General features: G+C 42.9%; 1 protein-coding gene across 2 annotated transcripts in view; it reads right to left on the reverse strand.

Annotated features, from left to right (window-relative positions):
* The window catches only part of Slc39a9 (solute carrier family 39 member 9), a 38,192-nt gene continuing 19,218 nt past the window's right edge, over window positions 1-18,974 (reverse strand). The window contains exons 2-7 of one of the 2 annotated variants that reach the window (XM_057782819.1): window positions 17,135-17,243; window positions 12,593-12,793; window positions 10,039-10,107; window positions 8,292-8,377; window positions 6,676-6,810; window positions 1-3,919 (exon numbers count right to left, since the gene is read on the reverse strand). In XM_057782819.1, coding sequence (XP_057638802.1) covers window positions 3,689-3,919; window positions 6,676-6,810; window positions 8,292-8,377; window positions 10,039-10,107; window positions 12,593-12,793; window positions 17,135-17,243 — 831 coding nt within the window. In that variant the 3' untranslated portion in view covers window positions 1-3,688. The remainder of the gene's footprint in view (window positions 3,920-6,675; window positions 6,811-8,291; window positions 8,378-10,038; window positions 10,108-12,592; window positions 12,794-17,134; window positions 17,244-18,974) is intronic. The other variant, XM_057782820.1, reaches the window with a different exon arrangement.

The following is an 18,974-nucleotide window of genomic DNA, read 5'->3' on the forward strand; positions in this document are numbered from 1 at the left end:
TAATAAAAATTTAATATCATAAAACAAATCAAAAAACAGCAATTTTGAAACCATTCACAATTAAAGTGGAAAGAGACAAAATTATAAGGCAGCCATCCATGGAATGAGTTTATGTGTACAAAGGATCCAGAAAAGGGAACATCTGAAATCATTGTTCAGGCCACCAGACCAGGAGAACCGTGATGTCACCACACCCTCAGACTCCCGGCCTACAGGAAGACATCACCAGACAAAGAGCAGACGAAGCCAGTCTGTTCAGCAGCTGTGCTGGACTGAGCACATCTAAAGCAGCCCTACGTGGTCTGCCAGTCCTGTCCCTTCAGCCACACACCTGCGGGGCTCCCGAGCTGAACTGCAATGTCTTGAGCACAAAAAGGTTGTTGTTGTACAGTATCTCCACCAGTGCTCTTCAGGGGCGAGGCCCATCTGTACTGCGCAGAAAACTGCTGCTGCAAGCCTCTCTTGTAGAACGGCTGCCGAGGGTGTGGCCCTGGGCTGCAGCAGTCTGGGGCTCTGGCTTGTGCTGTTGGCGTACAGTTCCCATGATCACAACTTCACTACCATGGGTTTCAGGGCTTAACACACTCTGTCACTGGTGTGTCCGTCCTAGTTCTAACCCTTGAAAAAGAGAACCCGCCAGGGACAGACTGGTTTTTTTTTGTTTTTGTTTTGTTTTTAAATCTTTTTCCCCTTTCTACAAGAAATGGCACCTTTTCTTTTCTCTAATAAACCAAAAACCCCAGAGCAGGCCGACCTGGCTGTCTTTAATTGAAAAATTTGAAGACTAGGGTGGAATGGGGAGACACACTGCCTCAGTACTGTTCCAACTGCTGGTATTCCAGGCCAGAATGTCTGCCTGTAAGACACAGGCTGGCAACAGCACAGACAGAAAAGCAGAATCAAACAGGAACACCGCTGCTCTGCTGAAGCGGAGACTGACGACACCGGGGACCCAGTGAGGGGAGTGGATCAGTGTTTTCAACTTATAGTTGCCTTTTAGCAGCACGCCTGGAATCTGAAGTGCATCCGTGTCTCCCAGAGAAAGGGGCTCCAATCGTAATTAAGACTGCTTTGGTTATGAGGAAGGATGGCCCATGCTTTTTATGTAGTACTTCTTTGGTAGCCCATAATTCCACTGGTAATCACGGCAGCAGCCGAAGCATCACCAATGTGTTCAAATGTGTTATCGCATTAAGGCACCCACACCTCCAGAGGGAGTTTTGAGGAGGAGGGAAACGACAGAAACACGTTGGAAAGTGAACATCAAGGTGGCCTCTCTGAGGTCACTGCCTGCCCGCTCTCCCTCTCTAGACAGAGGCTCTTACCCTACGGCATGGTTCCTGCTGCCTAAAATGCATTGGAGCCCTATTAAGATTCTATGGCTATTAGAGCCTGCTGTCCAGGGAAGGGATGAGCGGTTCCCAGGCAGCAGCTCAGGGCCTGCGAAGGGCCCCAGCTTTGGAAGGCTCATTACCACTGAGGCGGGGGTGGGGGAAAATTTAGCAGTTTGATGGTTCAGTCCTTGCCAGAGTCCAAGGCCCAACCCAGCAAGAGATTCTAGCCAAGCTTAGAAGCAAGATGGCAATGCACTGCTGAGTGAAAGAGGCTCTGGCCAGTGCAACAATCCATGACTACCGCATGTAGTAAGATGACAGAGGTTACTTCGACTCAAACCAGACCAGACACAGAAATGGGCTATTTACTTGACACAGTAAAGTTTCTAGAAAGAATCACGATAACTGTACTTTGGAAGGACTTGATGAGCCCAGACCTTCCCCAAGTTAGCTGTTTGTGCCTCATCAGGAGCCACCCAACTCCCACACTGCACGCCTTCTGTCACCTCACGTGGGCTGCAATGGCTATCAGCCTCCAAACAAAACCGCACTTCTGCTAACTTTCTTCACTGTGGCCAGCAGAGGGCTTGAGAGTTTAATTCCACAGCTGCTGCCCCAGTGACAGTTTAGGAGAGAAAGGGGAAACCACAGGCATGCTGGCAGTGTCCTAAAAATACAAATGACTGGAGCCACTGTGCTGAAGGAACTAGTTTTGGCTCTCTCTTTATGTAAAGTGTTTTGACATGATACAGAAAATATAAATTAATACAGTATTATACACTTATCTGACAAAACAGGGTTTAGGCAGATTTTGGCAAACATGGAAAAATCACCTTCGTTTGTTGAATACTTTCTCTGTCTCCACTGCTTAAATTATCAAAGTATTAGTGATATGTCAACTCACACATGAGGAGGTGACATTTTTAAGGGCTTGAAAAAGTGTTATTTGCCACCAAGGTAACTCATTTGAAGAAAATGAAGAATAGGGACAGTGCTGGCTGTCTTTATCATCATGGTCCAGAAGTGGTTGTCCTGATGAAAAGTCGTCTCACCCCAGTCCTGACATGAGCAGGAGCAGTGAGCAGCACACAGGTAGCGGGCAGGAAAGAGCACAGCACGGGGAGAGCGGACACTGACATGATTACAGGAGCTTGAGGCCAGCAGCGGACACTCCCTTCTGACGCTCCTGCTACACAGGAGCTGAGCAGAGGACGAGGACTCAGCCAGAGGGACTGCCGGCTGCTAAAAGAAATAACAGCAGTTCTCAGCCTGTGGGTTTGTGACCCCCACAGGGGTTGCATATCAGATATCTACATTATAATTCACAGCAGTAGCAAAATTACAGTTATGAAGTAGCAATGAAAATAATTTTATGGTTGGGGGTCACCACAACATGGGGAACTGCATTAAAGGGTCATAGTATTAGGAAGGTTGAGAAGCACTGACTTAGCAGAAAAGGACAACATACTTTGTAATAGTGTTACTTTATAAAAGGCTACTACAAAGATGTCAGTTACTAGCCAAATTCCTGGAAAATTTAACATCCCTTAATTCACTGTGATCACGCTGTTGAAGGAAAGCTGTGCCTATACAGATCCTGGCTCCTCGGGAAGAATGTGCTGCAGACAGGCACCCTGCAAAGGCTACTTCAGGAAAATGCTGCTGTAAGATACCGGACCCTCTTCAAAAGCCAGCCCCACCTTCACTGCTCTACTGGCAGGGCAGGCTCTGTTTAGGGAGGCACGTGCAAAGGAGATGCTCAAGACTCTAGACATCTGTCGCTGGACATCTCTCTCAGGTACAAGTCAGCCTGTGTCTCCTGCCCTTATTTTCCTTACTCTAACCTCAAATTAATTGCCATCACCTTTAGCATCAAGAGGGTGGGTGTTGCCACCTTCTCTCAAGGCGTGTGGCACAGATGCTAAAGCACCAGTCAGAGACGGTGAGAACCATGTTAAAAACCAACGGAGAAAGTGGTAGAGCCTCTAAGCTAAGGAGAAAAACTTTAGCTTAATTACAGAACACTGTATTTTCATAATTACTATTTCATTGTATGAAGTTCTCCACTTTTCTTTAAAACTAAATTCCATCTTCCCTGAGAATAGGGTTAAGAGAAACATCAAAACTCAATGTCAAAGTCCCTTTAAAAGACAACACAAAGTCTCTGTCTGATTATAATGTTCCTGCTACGCGCTGTTCCACTTCTCCACGATTGACTCTCATCTCCCTCGGACTCTAGGAACACGGGTGGAGATGGGCAAGGTGAGACGAGACACTGAGGAAGTGAGGAGCGTCCCACGCTTGCTCTTCTTCCTGGATGGCAATGGCCGTGGACTGAGGCTGGAACCTGAACGTTAATGCTGGTGTCCTATTGATAGGATGAGTGGAATGAGGCACCCCAGAACCAGGGCGGCCACCTCGAGGCGGCTGAGGCCTTTCCCTCCAGTGGAGTCAGCTTTGTGGCTGTGCCCCATTCCACCCACTTCAGGGAGGACGTGAACAGTGGCAACATAAAGAAATGTCCCGGCAGAGAACAGCATGGCCACTCCAGTGGCATTGACCTCTGAAAGGGCTTCTTTGCTGCTCTGTGAATTAGAAGAGAGAACGAGGAAAAAAGTCACATCACAGTTGGAGACAGGAAGATGTCCCAACTAAATCTGAGTATTTATTTATGCCTGGTGCTGCTTGGTACATGGAGGCATCTTGAGATAGAAAATTCAAGGGGAGGTCTCAAATAAAAGACTGAGAACACCAGTGACAACATGCAATCACAGTTTTAAAATTTATTTAAAATTCATAATTTTCATTATACAGATACTATGATTTGAGAAAATAATAAAATAAAAAATTAGGCTAATTAATATCTATGCTTGTGTTTTTGCAGGAAGAACATTTAAAATTTACTCTTACCATTGTGAAATGAAAGCTATATCAATAACAGCTGCTTTTCAAAGCCACTTTCAAGTGCTGGTTAGGAGGTTTCACATATGTCTGAGATGAATCTCAGAATTTTAGTCATAATTCATTAGTTCTAACATTTAATAAGTATCCTCTGTGTACCAGGCCAGGTGCTTGAGACAGACTAATCAAGATGCAACAGAGGCAGGCGGATCTCTGGGTTTGAGGCAAACCTTGTCTACATTAAGAATTCTAGACAGTTACACAGAGAGACACTGTCTCAAAAACAAAACACAACAGAAGTAGGCAATAGCTGCCATCACAACATTTAAAATGTATCTCATTCATTTGTAGCAGGTTTTCTAGAACCAGCAGTCTCCAAATCATGACATGGAGACTTATTATTAATTATCTTATGCTTGTCCCACTAGCTCTTACAACTTAAATTTAACCTGTTTCTCGACATCTACATTTTGCTTTGGGGCTTTTTACTTTTCCTTCAGTCTGTATGTCCTGCTCCTGCTGCTTCTATGGCTGGCTGGCTGGCTGCTACCTGGCTGGCCTGGGGCATCTCCCTCTTTTCTCCCTTGTTCTCTCTTCTCCCCCAATCTAGATTCCTCCTCCTACTTAATCCCTTTGCCTACCAGCCCTGCCTATTCCTCTGCTGTCTAGCTATTGGCCATTCAGTTTTTTATTAGATAAATCAGGTTCCTTAGGCAGGCAAGGTAAAACAAATGCAACATATCTTTACATAGTTAAACAAATGCAGAATAAATAAATGTAACATCTTTGCCTAGTTAAAGTACTACTCCACAACATTCAGTAATCTGGGTTTGTTGTTTTTGATTATTTAAGACAAGGTCTCATAATATAACCTGGGCTAGGCTTGAACTCGGAACTCTCTAGCCTCAATCTCCCAAGTGCTGGGATTACAGACATGTGCCACCATACCTGTTATCATTTGCTAATCTTTATACAGCCAGCCACAGTCTTTTCTATTAAAAAGAGTAAATCTGTGCACCCAGGCCATTGGTTAAAACTTCACACCTTGTCCCAGACACAGCATGTGCTGCCATGCTTCCTGTGGAAGGTTCTGAAGCACAGCAGTCAGTGAAGAGATACCTTGTATTTGAGAAGAAACTATCGGGGCTACAGAGGTGGCTCAATGGCACAGTGTTTGCCCAGCATGAGAAAGGCCCTGGGCTTAATCCTAAGTGTGTGTGTGTGTTATAACCTATAAAGAACTATCTATTGCTTTTAAGTCTCTCTGGGTGAATGGGAAGGCCCTGTGTAAGAATTCATTTGTTAGACTCAAGATCAACAATCAACACACCCTGGTTAACAGAATCTAACCACTCATTAACCATTCATATATACTTTCTCAAATCTTTTCCTTTTCTTCCTTCTTACTTTTAAAAAAAATGAGAAAAGAACAGAAAAAGAGGGAGAAAGAAAAAGATGTAGGGGGCTATAGACCAGTGGGAGAGTGCTTGCTTAGCACACGTGAGGCCCTGGGTTCATACCACCAAGCAGCCAACCAACAGGAAACCAGAAGAGTCAACATGCCTCTTAACACATTTGTTCTTTATATAACGATGACTCAAAGACCTTCTGAGGAGGAATGGGGAAAAGCAGTTCCTTCCAACCAGCTCTCGTTAATTTGGTGCCAAGGTTTTCCTCCTAGATTCCACTCACTGACATTTAAGTAAAATAGAAAGAGTTGTGGCTATGGACAAAATTATAAGGCTTGGAGATGGGAGTATGTGGAGTCTAAACTGAAAACTGAAGTTATATTCAGGGATAAGGAACCAAAAGAATTGGTCCCAGCTGCCTCCAGCCATCTTTGTTCCAGCTCTACTCTACTGTAGGCTTGTCTACTGAATGGCTTGTCTTGCATGCTTCCTGTGCCTGCCTCGCAATAAATGTTGGATGGTTCTGACTTAGTATTTATCTGCCAAATAAAATAAGCATGACCAGTTAATTGATACTATTTTAAATACTGAAATTCTACTATATATTTATGCAAATATTCTTAGAACAGATAATTTCAATTATTATGAATAAAATATTAAATTCATAAAAAGGACTAATTTAGAATTAAGACATTTATCTTATATAGAGCTTTACTCTCAATTTTTGAGAAAATACTATACACGAAAAATTCAACCTGTGATACCCTACCTGGTTTACTGAAGCTTTTGAACTGTCTGTGACACAATACTGTCATCTACAACATTCATACAACTGAGTTACCAATAAACAAAATTAGATAAAATAAAATCAAAAATTACAAAATTACATCATGTTTCAGTAAGTTTATGGTTTTGTGTTGGGTCACAGTCATGGCTCTCAGTCCCATTAGTTCACACGCTGCAGGCTTAACATCTGTATCTATGTGGGGAAATAGGTACATGACCGTACAGTAAGGGATGCTCACACTTACCTTACTTAATCCTAAGTATGTCAGCATGGACATGGCTGGTGCTGCCAATGCAAATACCAGCAAGTGCTTTCTAATTCGATTCCGCTCCAGGCCAGCATGAATCAGAAAGGAAACCAGCCCAAATGCTGCTGGAGCCTGGAAATGACAAAGTAGCCCTTATTATCACTTGACAAATAGGGCTTCTTCCATCTCAGTAAACACATGTGGTGTCCTCTGGATATGAACTCATAACAGAAACCTAGGCATCCTATCAAGAGCAAGCTTGCCTTTTAGGAATCAGTGTTCTCACAAAGATAAGCCTGTGTGTGTCCATATATATGCACCTTGTAGAACTGTACAGAAAATTATTTGGAATTTTAAAATTCTTATTTATTATTATGTGTGTGAATGTAGCCACCTGTGCACTACAGTGTGTGTGAGGACCAGAGGACAACGTTGGGGAACTGGGTTTGTCAGACTTACTCAGCAAGCACTTTTACCCATTGAGCCATCTCTTCAGCTATGTGAAAAAAATTCTATGAAAAATAGAAATTGAGAGCCAGGTGGTGGTGGTGCATGCCTTTAATCCTAGCATTCGGGAGACAGAGACAGGCAGATCTTTGTGAGTTCAAGGACAGCTTGGTCTACAAGAGCTAGCCAGGGCTGTTACACAGAAAAAGAGAAATCCTGTCTCGAAAAACCAAAAGAAAAAAAAAAGAAAGAGAGAGAGAGAGAGAGAGAGAGAGAGAGAGAGAGAGAGAGAGAGAGAGGCAGGCGGATCTCTGTGAGTTCGAGGCCAGCCTGGTCTACAGAGCTAGTTCCAGGACAGGCTCCAAAGCCACAGAGAAACCCTGTCTCGAAAAAAACCAAAAAAAAAAAAAAAAAGAAAGAAAGAAAGGAAGGAAGGAAGGAAGGAAGGAAGGAAGGAAGAAAGAAAGAAAGAAAGAAAGAAAGAAAGAAAGAAAGAAAGAAAGAAAGAAAGAAAGGGCTCAAGAGATGGCTTGGTGGTTAAGAACACTGGCTGCCCTTTCAAAGTTCCTGAGTCCCAGCAACCACATGGTGGCTCAGAATCAATGATAATGGGATCCTGTTCCCTCTTCTGGCATGCAGGGGTATATGCAGACAAAGCACTCATATACATAAAATACATAATATTTTTTAAAATGGAAATCAGTAAGAATTTATCCCTTTGTGTATATGATAATACAAAAAATAAAGCTCTTCAAATAAGATTTTAAGAAAATAATAGTAAAAAAAATTAGCTATGAGCAGACATATTTAATTCTGTTAAAAAGATAGCAATTAAGAAACTAAAAAAAAAAGGCTATCAAGATGCCTCAATGGGTCAAAGTGTTTGCTATGAAGGCCTTGAGACCTGAGTTCAAACCCCAGGACCCGGTCAAAGGTAAAAGGAGAAAACAAACTTCACAAAGTTGTCCTCTGACCTTCTCATGCTAATGATCATACATGTGTCCGACCATGTACACACACATAAAAATACATTTTAAAAGCTAAAAAAAAAAAAAACCCAACAACCAAAAAACAAAACAAAACAAAAAAACCCATGTATCAGAAATGCTTCTAGGACCAAGACAAATTTTAATTACAAATATGTTCAATACCGAATCTTGGCTTACCTTGTGTAGCATTATCGCCACAAACACAATTAACTGAACGCTAGTTTGTGAAGTAGAAGCTGCTGCTCCCAGAGCTACACCATCCGCTAAATTTGGAGACAAGGAAACAGAAGATGCTATGAAGGACAGAAGTGCAGGGCTGGGTGTATGGGCTTCAAAGCCAGGCAGAGCTGGACTTGGTTCTAGGGAAGTTACTCAACCTCTCTGAACTTCATCTTTAAGATGGGGCAAAACATGCATTTTTAGGGCCTCGTGAGGGTGAAAAATGAAAGAACATACGCAAAGAGCTTAGCATCTGGCCCTGAGTAGTCCGTATGTTAGCTGTTTTTATTGTTAAAAAGAAAGTATGAAGCACAGACATCTACTGATGAGTCAAACTGTGATGACAGTAGTGCTAAAGAATCTCAAAGAAAGCGTCTTTCTGTCTTCAAGGCTTGAGGCCTCAACACAGATGATTCACGTGGGATGGGGACTGCCTTAGTTTGGGTTGCTATCTCTATGATGAAACACCATAACCAAAGCAATTTGCAGAGGAAAGGATTTATTCAGCTTACACTTCCACATCACTGTTCATCAACGTTAGTCAGCACTGGAGCTCCAGCAGCGCTGGAACCTGGAGGCAGGAGCGGATTCAGAGGTCATAGAGGGGTGCTGCTTACTGGCTTGCTCCCCAAGGCTTTCTTAGCCTGCTTTCCAGGACCAACAGCCAAACGATGGCACCACTACAATGGGCTGGCCCCTTCTCATCAACCACCAATTAAGAAAATGCCCTACAGCTTGATCTTACAGAGGCGTTTTCTCAATAAAGGCTCCTTCCTTTCAGATGACTCCAGTTGTGTCAAACAGACATAAAATTGGCCAGCACAGGGACTTTGGCTGAATGGGTGTGTGGGAACACAGTTTAGGAATGGAGTTGTGTGAGGAGAATTCTGAATGCTTTGAGAATACTGCCAAGAAAACAGGACAAAAGTCTTGTGACCTCAGTTAGTTCCAAACACAAAATTGTTCTTGGAATGTAAAGTTTTTGTGCTCTTCCCAAGTGTGGTAGATAGGAGTGAGTTCAGATTGCTCCTTGTTGCTTGCTGTTGCTTCTCAAACATTTATCCTTTATCATGTCTCTAAAACCACGCTTTTGTCATGTGCGGCTTATCCTTACAATTGTATACAGCTTGAATTCATGAGAACTTTATTCATGTGACCTTTCCTTTTTTTAAAAGATCTATTTTTATTATTTTTAGATTATGTGTAAGTGTGTCCAGGTGCTTGTGTGGACCAACAGTATCAGATCCCCTTGGAGCTGGAGTTGGAGGTAGTTGCAATGCCTGCTGTGGGTGCTGGGAATTGAACTCAGCTCCTCTGCAAGAGCAGTACATGCTCTAAACAACTGAGTCCAGTCCCATGCAACCTTTCTTACCCTCAGAGTAAAATGCCTTGGGCTCTGAAGAAAGTTGGCTATTGCATGAGACTTTAGTCTATTGCATTTATTGGCTCCATTCTCCAGGTCCCACTGCCTCTGGATCAGTGACATCAGTGAATTTTGTTAGAAAGCAGAAAACAGCAGGCTAGGAGTGAGCTACTTTTCACACGCCTTTATTTGGTTCTGACATATATATGGTTTAATATGTGTATGTAAAAAAAATACAGAACTCGCTCTTACCTTGTAAACACAGATAACAGGGCCGTGCTCAAGCTAGAGGGCTTTGTTCAGCACCCTCCCCCAAGAGCATTCACTGCAACCCTGACTTACCTGCAGCGTGGACAACTAGCCCCAGTGTGGTGGTAATTTTGGAACTGCTAGGCCTTGCTGTTTCTGGATCTACATGAGAATGAGAAAGAATCACAAAGTGGTATGACATAAAGCAATAGAGACATCTGTCTGGAGATGGTCTGTTCATTATTATTGTCATTGTTACTTAAGAGTTTCACTGTGTTGGGATTAAGGATAGACAAGACCACATCCAGCTGGATAAGTATTTTGAAAGCTCGGATTTCAAACTTAGATGTAGACTTTTTCCTCTACTTCAAATACTTAGATGTTCTCCTTGCACTAAAGAGGTAGGTGTGTGGGAACTCCTGGATAAATTCCTGAAATGTAAAACCCCCAACTGCCTGAACTTCCTCAGTCTGCAGAAAGTGCTCTCTGGCCTCTGTTTACCTCTTTGCAGGCTCATCTAACCCACCTGCAACTCTGCTCTCATCCCCTCTCCATTTTGCAGCGACCACCCTAGCACGAGCTTTCACCAAGTTACTACAGTTGCCCACTGCTTTTCTTACTTTCCCCAAACTCGGCTTAGCCAGTCACATCAGAGGCACCTGTAGTACTACCCTTCCGCTGTACCGTTAACTAGCTCAGGTCAGCTGCAACCATGCTGTTACATAGGTTGTTCCTTCAGGACTGAGGACTGAACCCAGGGCTTTGTCCATACATCTGAGCACTCTTCCACTGAGTTATAATTCCCAGCCTTCTTTTTACTTTTTTTTTTTTTTTTTTTAATTTTGAGATAGACTGGCCCTAACTCACTCTAAAGACCATGCAGGCCTTGGGTTTGTGACTTCCCTGGCTTAGCTTCTGATTACAAATCAGAACCACCACACCTGGCATGAAGAATGTTCTATGCTAAGCATCACCTAGGTCCACAGTAGCTCTTAGTATCTAGACCAGTTAACACAATTTCTCTAGTACTTTCTAACAACATTTTCACCCCCCTTTCCCTAAATCTCCTCATCTCTAGTTCCGGGCAAGTATTAACTTTCCCAGAGTATTGACCCAAAACCTACACACTAGTCCAAGTCAAATCCTAGGATCACATCCATCAAGACGGGACCAGAGAATAAACCTAGCTCAAAATAACATTCTGTGTAGCTGCAGAGGTTCCGTATCCCCACCTCAGAGAGAGAAAACCATGTCCCTGCTTCCATCCCAGGCCACTTGTAACCAGTGCACTCTGTCCTTCTTCCTCTTCCCGCCTAACATGTTTCACGTACTGTATACAGCACTGGGCACCCAATACTGCTTTATAACTCCTTTTTCTGGGGATGGTACTGCTTTCATGGGAAACATAGGGGTGGGAGTGGGGACAGGGCATGAAGATCCAGCCCTAGCTAAGGAGCTCTTGGCATTTGGTAGCTGCCAGGAGAGAAAGAGACCGTTCTCCTTAAGAGTGTGATCCCTAGTAGGTCAACCACTCTCCAGAGCAGCCTCACACCCCTCAACCAAGAGTATTTGCAACACAAAGTAGACTTCATGGAGAGGCAGAGGAGGGAGGGGGGTAAGGTTCTACTCTCCACACTCACATCTGATGGCTCGTAGCTACTGTGACCAGCTCCAGGGGATCTAACTCCTCTGGCCTATGTGGGGACCCTCATGTGCACAGACACACACACGGAAAATCATGTAATTTTTTTTTTTAATCAAGCAAGAGGACACAATGGTTGTTATAAACCTACAGGAAGAGACTGCAGTTCAGCATAATGTTGACAAGTGAATTAACTTTTACTGACATTTAGTAAAACATAAAACCAGAGCTATGTATGTGATATACTCCTGTAATCCTAGCACTTGGAAGACAAAGGCAGAAGGCTGTGTTTGAGGCCAGCCTGGGTTACATAAACAGAGGAGGCCTATATAATTTAAAATTCTTTTATTGGGGCAGGGGGTTAATAGAGAGATGGCTCAGCAGTTAAGAGCACTGGCTGCTCTTCCAGAGGGCCTGGGTTCAATTCTGAGCATCAACATAGTTAGCTGCAGGAGGCTGGTCTGACGGCTCCCTGAGCTACACCAAAGCAGACTGCTGGCTTCACAGATCTTGATCATTCGGTCAAAACACTGTCAAACTTCTTTGTTTGCTTCTTTCCTCCCTGTATCTAATAAGCAGATCATAATTTACTCACTATCAAGTTCTTTGCTTGTTTGGTTGGTTGGTTTGGGGTTTTTGTTGGTTGGTTGGCTAGCTTTTAGATAATGTCTCACTGTGTATCCCCTGGCTGGTCTGGAACTCAATATGTAGACAAGGATAGCCTCGAATTCTCTGTAGTGCTATGTACTAAGTTTATAAAGATCAACATTCCAATAAGTGGGCTACAGGCTTTAGCCTGCCTAAGGTTTCATAGCCCAAAAGAGATAAAGGACTTCTACCCTAGACTCTCACCCAAATGCCACTGCTTTAAGCCCAGCAGGGTCGATAGATCAATAAACAGTTGTGCCATGCCAACTACACCTGAGGAAAACAAGTTTGCAATTAAGGCTATTGGCGCAGACTGACAAGTGCCCACACAGCCCCAATAGCCTGAGAGCTACTCACCATCAGTGGAATGCACATGGGAGCTGCCAATCTGGTCCACTAACAACATAAACACGAAGCCCAGGACAAGGGACACGCCTATGTAGGCATGCAGCTGTGTGTGGTCATGGCTGTGCTCATGTTCATGGACAACTGGTATTTCTGCTGCTTTGTCTGATGCAATCACATTCTGCTTTGTTTCACTGGCTTGGTGGTGTTTTCCTGGAACAAAAAAACCACAAAATGTAATAGCTTCCATTTGTGTTTTAAGTGCTACTTAATTTACTGCAAAGACATCTAAATTCCTATAGTGAAACTGAGCAACCATAAACTCCTTAAGTTAGAAGGCTATAATGAAAACATTCCCAAATGCCTTTTGCTTTTTGGTATGCAGACCTTCTGACTGCCTATCAACTCAAAATCCTGGACACGGAAGCAAATCACCATACAAGAATGCAGTCACATTTCAAAGGGCCCCAAACCTAAAACTTCCCTTTTCATCTGAGAAGTTCATGCCAGTCTCCTCAAAAAGCACACAGGGTTTCACTCTGATGAAACCAGATGAAGGCAGGACAGTGGCAATGAAAGCAACTGTGGGCAAATTCACATTTTCATACCTAGGTTGATATGACATTTACAAATAAAAAGCAAACAGGATAGAAAACATTTAGCTTTCATAAAATATTAGTGAGCAACCATACACACACAGGAGTCATATCTTTCCATTTAAATTTAGATCATCAACGTGGTTGAGATACTAATAATCAACCAAAGGCTATTCAAATTTATAGTTATGTGTTTGACACTTCAAACATAAATGCTTAAAGACCAACCTTTTTTTAAACATTTTTATATAATACATTTTGATTACATTCTTTCCCTCCTGCAACTCCTCCCAGGTCCTCCCCTCTTCCCTACTCACCCAACTTTATATTTTTTTCTATCTGTAAACAAAACAAAGACCAAAAAAAAAATCCAACTATCCAAACAGACTAAAAGAAAAGAAAGTCAACAAGACTAAAAAATACCTAAACAAAAACAAATCAAAACAAAAAAAAAAAGCACACACACATACACACACACACAAAAACCCATAGGATCTATTTTATCTCAGTAATGTGGCCTGCCTTGAAGTGTGGTTGATCTACTCAGTTTCCATTGAAGAAAATTAATTGTCCTTATCCTAGCAGGTTTCAATTGCAAATAGCTTCTTGGTTATGGGTAGAGGTGAGACTTTGTGTTTACTCCCCTTCTCAGTGCTGGGACTTGTCTGGTTTGGACCTGTGCAGTTTGTTCAAGCCTCTGTGGGTTCATATGTAAGTTCATATGGGCATCAGTCCTGTTGTGTCTGGAAGACGGTGTTTCCTTAGAGCCATCTATCATCTCTGGCTCTTAGAGTCTTTCTGCCTCTTCTGCACAGATCCCTGAGTCCCGAGGGAAGGACTTTAATGGAGACATCCCATTTAGGACTAAGTACTTCAAAGTCTCCCACTCTCTGCACATTGTCCAGTTGTGGGTCTTGTCGTTAATTTCTATTTACTACAGGAAGCTTCTCTGATGAGGGTTCGGCCATGCTCTCCACTATGGGTATAGCAGTATATCACTACGAGTCGTTTTATTCCATGATCCTTTAGCAGAACAGCAGCAGGTTTTCCTAGGCTCATGACCTATCTAGTCTCAGGTTTCTGGGCACTCTAGCAGCGTCAAGTATAGGTTCCATCTCCTGCAGGTCTAATAACCAATCAAAAATGACTAGTTACTCCCATAACAAAGGCCAAACATCTTTGTATGTGTGTGCATGTGTTATACATGCATGTGCTCAACTGTGTGTATGCATGTGGAGGCCAGAGGACAGCTTGAGGAAGTCAGTTCTCTCCTTCCACCATGTGAGTTCTGTGATCAAATTCCTGAGACCATCTAGCTTGACACTAAGTCCCCTCATCTGCTGAGCCACCTTGATTGGCACACCATCTGATTTTTGGAGTCAGGGTCTCTCACTGAGCTTGGAGTTTGTCATTTTGACTACAGTGACTGGCCAGCATGCTCCCGGGATAGGTTTACCTATGCTCTACCCTCCAACATTTCCCCTCCCAGCACCAAGAGTACAGATACATACAACCATGGCTGGCTCTAGTTTTTTTGGGTTTTTTTTTTAATGTTTATTTTATTTGATCAAGGTTTGCAACAAAGTTCCAGAAATCCTCTAAGGCTAGGCAATGTGAGAAAAGACCCAATTCCCTGAGTGGGCTGTGCATGAAGCTGTAAGGGTAAAGGTTAAGTTGTGACAGGGGGGTCACTGGGACAGAGAACACAAGCCATCTTCTTCTGAAAGCAGAAGGACCCAGTGGAGCCAGCACAAGAGAGGCCACAAATGCTACAGGGGACAGAGCTATGGGGCAGGGCTACGTAAGTCCATCAGAGCACATGAAATGCCACCCTGAATTACAGTCAACAGACAATGAATGGCAGTGTTTGGTGTTTGGGTTTCCAGTTGACTTTGATCTCATCTTTCCATAGTATAGAAAATGTTCTCAACCTCCTGTGGTAGTTTGAATGTAATTGGCCCCCATAATGTTATAGAGAGTGGTACTATTGGGAAATGTGGCCTTATTGGAGGAAGTGTGTCATTGTGGGATAGTCTTTGAGGTCTCCTATGCTGTTTCAATCTACTTCCTATTACCTGCATATCAACATGTAGCAGCTACCTCTCCAGCACGTGTCTGCTTGCATATTTCCATGTCCCGCCATGATGATAATGGACTGAACCTCTGGACTGTAAGTGAGCCGCTACAATGAAATGTTTTCCTTTGTAAGAGTTGGATGGGCAGGGTGTCTGTTCACAGCAATTGAACACCTTCCTAATGCTGTGACCCTTTAATACAGTTAGTTCCTCACGTTGTAGTGACCCCCCAATCAAAAAATTACTTTTGTTGCTACTTTGTAACTGTAATTTTGCTACTGCTATGAATCATAATATAAATATCTAATATACAGGATATCTGATACGCAACTCCAGCAAAAGGGTCGTTCAACCCCCAGGTTGAGAACTGCTGTTCCATACTATCTTCCAAACGTTTACTCTGTGCTACTGTACACTAGGAAAGACCTAAGTTTCTTATTTTACAGGGGCTCACAGTTAAGAGAATGTCTTGAGTCCCAGAGGAAACTTTGGTCCTTTTAACAGTTTCTGAACTGCAAGAGTATGGGGACTTTCAAAGTCGTATTGAACATATTTTATATTATGAGATGACCATGAACCTATGAGGGCCAGGGTCAAGACATGACGGTTGAAGTTAACAGGTTGTTTCCCAAAGACTTGTATGTATGAAGACTTAGTTCTTAGCCCTGGTGCTATTTTAGGAGAGTATGAGACTTTTAAGAGGTGGATCCTTACTGGATGACTTGCTGGTACAAGCCTTATGGGTTATATATACACACCTCTCCCTGAGTCAGTCAGTCAGTCAGTCAGTCAGTCAGTCAGTCTGTCTCTCTCTACTTCCTAACGGCCAATGCAATGTACCAGCCACTCTACACTCCTGCCACCATAGCGTTTGAGTCACTCTTGCAGCCAGACTTTTCCTGCCATGAAAGACACGATCCCTTTAAACCATGAGCCAAAATATCTCTCTTCCTTCAGGCTGCTTCTTCTCAGGAATTTGGTCACAGCAATGAAAAAGTTATTAATATAAACACCTTCCAACATAAAGACACCAGGCCCAGATGCTAAACCCATCAATAACTCTACCAAACACTTAAAAGAAAAATAGCAGTTCAGTAACCTCTCCCAGAATATGGGCAACAAGGGAATATGTTTCAACTCTTCTGAGTTCAAATCTCCAGCACCAGCCAGGCATGGTGGTGTGTGCCTGTTTTTCTAGCACTGCTAAGGCAGAGGCAGAAGGATCTGTACAGCCCTCTGGTCATACAGTCTAGCCAAATTGGTGAGCTCCAGATTGAGTCAGAGACCTCATCTCAAAAAACAAGGTTGAGAGTATGACGAGATAGCTGAGTGGGTAAAGACAATTGTAAGCAAGCTGACTTGATCCCATGGACCCACATGGCAGAAGGAGAGAAATGATTCCCACAAACTGCCCTTTGACCCCCACACGTGCACCATAGTACGTGTGTACCCACCCCATACAAAATAATAAATAAACATAACAACAATAAGGTACTGAGGGAGAGAGGAACAGACCTGACATCAACCTCTGGCTTCCATATTCCTGTGTATACTATTAGCATGTACTTCACGGACACAAATACATACATGTACATGTATCACACAGAGAGAGAGAGAGAGAGAGAGAGAGAGACAGAGACAGAGAGAGAGAGACAGAGAGAGAACTGTTAGACTTTAAAAGATTGAAATCACTCATTATTGCAAATGAATATTAAGTAGTTAATGAATTGTGGCATTCAGAAAACTGCTAAGGATGCATTCAATATCTAAGGTGTCTAATGTTATCTCTTTAATACCCTTTTTAAAACAAACATGAACTGTATCCAGAAGAAATTTCACTCACTCCTCTACCAACACTTCTCATGTAAGGCTTTCTCTCTTACCCTCCAGAACCTCTTCATAAAGTGCGTGCACCCCTTCAGGCACGATAACCGCCAGTGCAGTTCCACAGAGAAGACCAGCACCCAAAACAGTCACCAGCTTCAGTCGCTCCTGGAAAAACAACAGAAGACAGTATTAGAACACAGTGCTTCTCAACCTTCCTAAAAAAACTTGACACTTTAATACAGTTCCTCGTGTTGTAGTGACCCCCAACCATGAAATTATTTTTGTTGCTATTTTGTAACTATAAATTTTGCTACTGTTAGGAATTGTAATGGAATATCTGTATTTTCCAAAGGTCTTAGGCAACCCCTGTGAAAGGTCATTCAACCTGCCCTCAAGGGGTCACAACCCACAGGTTGAGAACTGCTATGTTAGAAAGACTGATTGATGAATGGGAATGGCCAGTAAGCATGAAGAATGGTTGGCTTCATAAGTAATACAGTTAAAGATGAGAAGCTGGGCACACTGGCTTCTGAGGAGGGTCATGGAGGAAGACTTCTTGAGCCCAGAAGTTTGAGACAACTAGGGCAACACAACAAGATTATAACTTCTTTGTTTCTAGAGAGGCAGAGTTTTGTATAGCCCAGGCCAGCCTCAAACTTGATAATGTAGTTAAGGATGGCCTTATTGTAGGATATCTAATCATACTGTGAACCCCCAAATTGTGTTATTTACTAGAAAAAAAAAAAACATTTCTCGCTGTGGTGTGGCTCAGCCCTAGTACACACCTTTAATCTCAGAGCTTTCTGGCAGAATATTGTAAATAGGATTAAATAAAGTCAAGCATAGGTTAGGAGGCGGAGCATGCAACCAGTTGACAGGAAAAAACCAGAGAGTATGAGGAGGACAGATAGAGAGATGCACTGGAAGGAGAAGGAGAGGACATTCAGTTTGAGGAGTTTTGTTTGGGCCAGTGTAGGAGACATAGGAGAAAGTGCTTTCTGGGATGTCAGCAGAGGAGGAAAGTCAGCCTCGTGCTTTCTCTGCCTCTCTGAGCTATCAGGTTTTCACCCCAGCATCTGGCTCCCAAGACTTTATTGGTAAAATTGAATGGCTGAGATTTAGATAAAAACAACATGACATTGAATTTATGCTCCTCCTGCCTCTATTTCCTAAGTGCTGAGACTATGGGTGTGAGATCCACACAGTGCATCTGGTTTTATGCAGTGTTGGGGCTTCATGCATTCTAGGTAGCACTTAGGCACTTTACCAGCTGAACCACATCCCCAGTCCATTTATTTGTTTTTAATAAACAGCTCATTTTTATTAGTTAAAAACATGCATACAAAACAAAAGGGAGGAAGAAGAGAGGAGGTTCACAAAAGCCAGACGTGGTAGTGTATACTTGTTATCCATACTGCACACTGTGGGGGCTGGGCAGGAGGCTTTTGATTTAGAAGGCAGATATCAATTATCAAAAAAAGTCTGAGTATAAGACTGGACAAAAATGTAAGAAAGCATCCTTCCTTGATATACAGATTGAAAATCAAAGAACAAGGATGAGAACTGATTTATCTGAGACCATGCTGTATGGCTGGTTAAGGCACAGGGTGGGAGAGCCACACTGTCCAAACATTCCATGATAATATACAGTCAGCACAGTGCTACAGTTCATCCTATGCAACTCATCTCAGAAGAACAGTAGTCACACAGCCTATTCAACCAGGAACATTCTGCAACATGAGGAAAACAAGAATTATGCCTCTTTTGTGAAGGGTCAAAATAAATAAAGAGAACAGGAAACAGCCAGTGCTTCACAAAATTTCAGTGTCGTCCCTATGCCACCCCCAACAAGACAGGGCCTCACTATGTAGCTCTGGCTATCCCAAAACTCACTAT

Source organism: Chionomys nivalis, chromosome 10, assembly GCF_950005125.1.
Source record: "Chionomys nivalis chromosome 10, mChiNiv1.1, whole genome shotgun sequence".
In the NCBI taxonomy this organism is placed as follows: Eukaryota; Metazoa; Chordata; class Mammalia; order Rodentia; family Cricetidae; genus Chionomys; species Chionomys nivalis.